General features: G+C 36.5%; 1 protein-coding gene across 1 annotated transcript; it reads left to right on the top strand.

Moving 5' to 3' along the window:
* Window positions 1–231: 231 nt before the first annotated feature.
* On the top strand, window positions 232–4602 carry LOC122016409 (protein HHL1, chloroplastic-like). Its single transcript, XM_042573694.1, has 6 exons — window positions 232–610; window positions 1027–1164; window positions 2722–2808; window positions 2923–2970; window positions 4021–4163; window positions 4440–4602. The coding sequence occupies exons 1-6, from the start codon at window positions 320–322 to the stop codon at window positions 4450–4452; spliced, it is 720 nt and encodes a 239-aa protein (XP_042429628.1). The 5' UTR covers window positions 232–319; the 3' UTR covers window positions 4453–4602.

Genomic DNA, 4602 nt, shown 5'->3' with positions numbered 1-4602 from the left:
TAAAATAATTAATAAATTATCTAAGAACAAAAAATAAATAATTTTAGTTATTTTTGTAAAATCATACAACACAAATTGTAGGAAAGCAAAAATATTATCAGCCATGGATTATTTTTCGAAAAATGAAAAATAAATATGTACCCAAGTAGCACACGTGGCAAGTAACTACTGGACACCATTACTCCTCTCGATCACTCTCTCTCTCTCTCTCTCTCTCTCTCCACGGTGAACCGCGAACCCGATCTGGATGTCGACTCCGAAGTCTTCCTTCGGATAAGAAAGCAAGTGGGCGAGCGAAAAGAGGACGCAGAGGAAGGAGATGGAGGTCGGCATGTCAATGCGCTCGCTGGTCCTCCTTCCCCCATCGCATCCTAGAGGAGCTCTCTTTCAGGAGGAGTCACGCTTCTTCTTGCGCAGTGGGTCGCCCCTCCCCTACAGCAGCAGCAGCAAGCGTGGGCAGCGGCAAACGCGGCGGAGTCTGCTGGTGGTGGAAGCCAAGGGAAAGAAAGGGATGACATCAGGCCGCCAGTTTCAGCGCGCCCCTCCTCCTCTCCCTAAGATCGAGGACGACGGCAACCCTCGTTTTGTCATCTTCATCCGCACCTCCAACGTATCGTATTATCATCTCTTTTTCCTCGTTCCATCTCTCTCTTTGTTTCATTTTGATTGGGGTTGAGGAAGACTGTTAAGTTTCGTTCAAAGGCGAGGACTTGCCAGATTTCCCCTCCGTTTATTTGCTTTCGAGATATGCATGCAAGTACATACCTGTAAAATTCATTTCTGAAGGAAAAAACAAAACATGTTTATGATATGTTGCATGATCTCTCCTCTGGTACCAAACTAGTATGATAGAGTCAAGTGTGATCGATATGCTTCTATATCTGAAAACTCATGTCATTGTCTTATTGATGCATATTTTAGAATTCCGTAGACTTTACCGCTTTCTGTAGTTGAGAACCAACTTGTTTTTCTCGTATCTTATGAAACTAATGACTTGCTCATTTGCCAATCACAAACTGAATGCAGGTGTACCTTTGGTACCCTCTTAGTATAGTTTCTGGTGGCACAACTGCGAAGATTATGGTTGCAGCAAAGGATAACTTTCTTGGAAAATATATCTATAAAGATACTATTGCCAGAAATCTTGCAGCTGTTATATACAAAGTAATGTTCTTGCACCTTCCTTGCGCTTTCTTAACCGGCTTCTGTAGAAGTATAAGATATGGGTCAGCCATTAGATTCTTTTATTCTTATTTTTGTTTACAAGAAATTAACTCTTGTGTTTTCTATTGCATACAAGTATTACCTCAGCTTCTTGTGTAATGTGTTGTTTTATGTTGTTCCAAAATGAACACGAATTTCCTAATATATGTGTTTGAAACAGCAAATTACTTCTTCAATTTTTCTTTACCCATTTTATTTTTAATCATCAAATTAGTTAACACATACAATAATTATTTGTTTCAGCAATCACTCTAAGATAGCCATGCAACTTCCTGTCTAGCTCTCCAAACTATGAAGAAATAGGTTAAATGAATCATATAATAGACCATGTACACCAGTGGATGAATCTGAATTCTCAGTTCCATTTATGCTTGAAGAAATGCAATATGTTCAATGGCAGCTGTATATTTTGTTATCTGCTGACATTGTAAATTGTTCTTGAAATCTTAGTCAATGTGCTGATGAGATGTTTATTATGGGGTTAGTTTTTTTGCCTGTCTTCTATTTCTTACACTTGTTTGGTGACTCATGTAACATCTTCAATAATGTCATTCTGCATCAACTAGTTATTACTGGATGTAGTCTTGTGATAAATGTGACAATCATACCACCCTATTTCCTAACTGCCCTCATCTTATTCTTAAAAATACATTGTATGCTTAATTTGGATTAGTGAACCTCCTGATGCATTGTTTAGCATTGAAGTAATGAGATAAGGATTTGGAACTCACTGTAGCTGATGACCAAGGTTCATCAGAATGAGCAAGTTTCTGTAATCAGTACCTATGTGGGTTGCCCTGGAAAACAAGAAAGTAGAAAGGGCTGAGAAGAACAATAAATTGGAAAGAATTAGACTTGGAGAGGTTTCAATTTGTTGAGATAGGTCAATTGGTATAATTGATCAGGAATTAGTCTGAATTTTAGCATATTCTATGATAGATGACTATAAGCTCTGACACAATTGTTTTAAGTCTCCCATTTTGGGGCTTGCTGTGAGTTCTTCCTAATATTTGAAATGAGTATCTTTTTTAATATATACACATAGGCACACACACACATGTGATTTTTAGCACGGTGTATACCTTATAATCCTGAATAAGTTTTGAAGCCTTTTCCTTTTCACATGTTGATTTTAAAAACCTATCAAGTGTAGTCCAAGGGAAGTTTACTTTACATTATTTTCTGTATGCTTTCTAGGTACTTCATCGTTGCTGTTTTTAATATCAATGTTTCCTTAAGTGCAAATACATATTCACAACCAATTTTAATTTAGAGGCTTGTGAAGTATATGGTTGCCACAATTTCTTAGGTATTTCATCTTCTGAGTCATTCTCAGCTTGAAAACTGTGATTTACTAAGTTTGGAGACTGGTATGATACAATCAAATTAAGAAATGTTATACAGCAGAATCTTCTCACTTTGATTTTGTGTCTGATTTTTTAAATGGTTTTTCAGCTTCCAAGAATAAATAACTGAACGCATGCTATGTCTTTATAGGATGAGAAGGAAATACAAAAGTCAGCATTTAAGCAATTCCGTGTTTTGAGATCTGCTACATCATTCAGATATGGTTATAAACTAGTTGTAAGGCTCTATAATCCTGCATAATCTAAATGTATACTGATATGATGCTTGACTTGGGAACTTTTTCCCTTGACTTTGTAAAATTACTGTTAATCTTCATTTATATATATGCAGGAAAATAAAAATTTGAGAGCTGCAATTTCCACCAATAATGTTATTGAGGTATGGTTCCCTCCTCTAATATTATGAATTGCAAAGTATTTCATATTTCTTAGCATTTATGTTTTCCAATAGATGTTTGAAGTCAGACAATATGTGCAAGCTTTTATTGTGTCTCTATTGTATCTATTTATGATTGCATAAGGATTTACAGGCTTAGTGAATTCCTGGCTTGGTAAATGCCTTTTCATGTCCAAGTTATGCTAATTTGATAAAACAAATATTTGCCAAATATTTAAATGAAAGCTGGGTCAACATGAAGACCTTTTTTATGGCTTGCTTATTTGTATTGTTAAATCTAGCATTCATACAATTAATGTTTTTTTTTGTCTTCGCTATAAGGTGTCCTCATCCCACATTGGGTGTGAGACTATTTCTGATCCGAACTTACCCTAGCACTTGAAAATTGGTACACTAACTACATCCAACGTAAATATGTTTAACAAATTATATTACTTATTTCCCATGTCATGTTTTAGTTCGGCAACATATTGTAAGATGCAAGCTGTATACATCAAAAGCCAGCAGCTTATTGTGAGATGCAGGTAAATCAGTCGACAAGGTAGCACAAGGCTGTGCCTCTTTGCATAGCCACTTACCTCAAGTGAACTGGAGTTGCTCTGAAATGCACCAACATGGCAAAACATTGTGCTGTGAAGCATCATTTCCATCCTGATATGCAGCAAAATCCAACTAATAGCCAATCCATAAGCGCTTAATAGTGCATCAGAAAGTATAGCTTATACATTATGCATAATGCCAATTTTTTGAAGATTACAAAAACAGGCTCATGCTTTTCTGTCCTCGGTTTGTCTGAGAAGCTTTATAGCGCATCTCTAGTGCACCAATAGGATGCACTTTAAATGGCATATAGCATGCCTGTGTCATATTCAGTCTAGCGTTTCTGTTTGTTAAAGCTCTTATGGCCAGCATATGCACCTTTGCATTCTGTTTATGAAATTTGGCATAAATTCTGAAAAAAAAAATCATTTTAGTGTTTCCAATACCTTGTGGAATGCTGAGGTTGAGCAAGAACTTTATTTTTCCTTTCAGCTCCCACCACAGGAAGAACTAAAAACTGTGGTTGACAAGGTGAAAGACTTCTTTGGTAATGCTACAACTGGTGCAAAAGAGTCATTTGGAAAGCTAACTGCCTTGGGCTCATTGACGGGCGAGGAATCAGATTCCAAATCTGAGTGAGTATCAGAATAACATGTCGTTCCCTTTTAGTCATATGTGAAGATTAAGCTTGGTGCTTTGGTGAAGCCCATATGCCTGTTTTAGCTTAGCCCTCGTTCGGATTGGAAAAAACACTACTTGACATGCACCTTTCAGTATAGTACAGGAAAAACTAATGCTTGCCTCAGAAATCCTGTAACTAGACTAGAATGCCAGAGTTCACATCTTTCATCAGTTTCAATTTTTTAGTACTGATATATTCAACAGTGGATAAGTTTTTCCTCTTTTCACAGGGTGAAGAGTTAGGAAAGTTTTCTGAAACCAAGGATAAAGATCTCTCAGCCTTGTCTTTTTTTTTTTTTCTTTTTTTTTTTAAAGTTGGTTGTACTCTTAACAGTGAAAACTTTTGTTCATATTCGTTGTAGATCATTTTGTCTAATATTTCAGGCTTTCTCA

Source organism: Zingiber officinale, chromosome 8B, assembly GCF_018446385.1.
Source record: "Zingiber officinale cultivar Zhangliang chromosome 8B, Zo_v1.1, whole genome shotgun sequence".
In the NCBI taxonomy this organism is placed as follows: domain Eukaryota; kingdom Viridiplantae; phylum Streptophyta; class Magnoliopsida; order Zingiberales; family Zingiberaceae; genus Zingiber; species Zingiber officinale.
The sequence above is the reverse complement of the archived record's forward strand: the minus strand, read 5'-3'. Positions and strand labels throughout refer to the sequence as shown.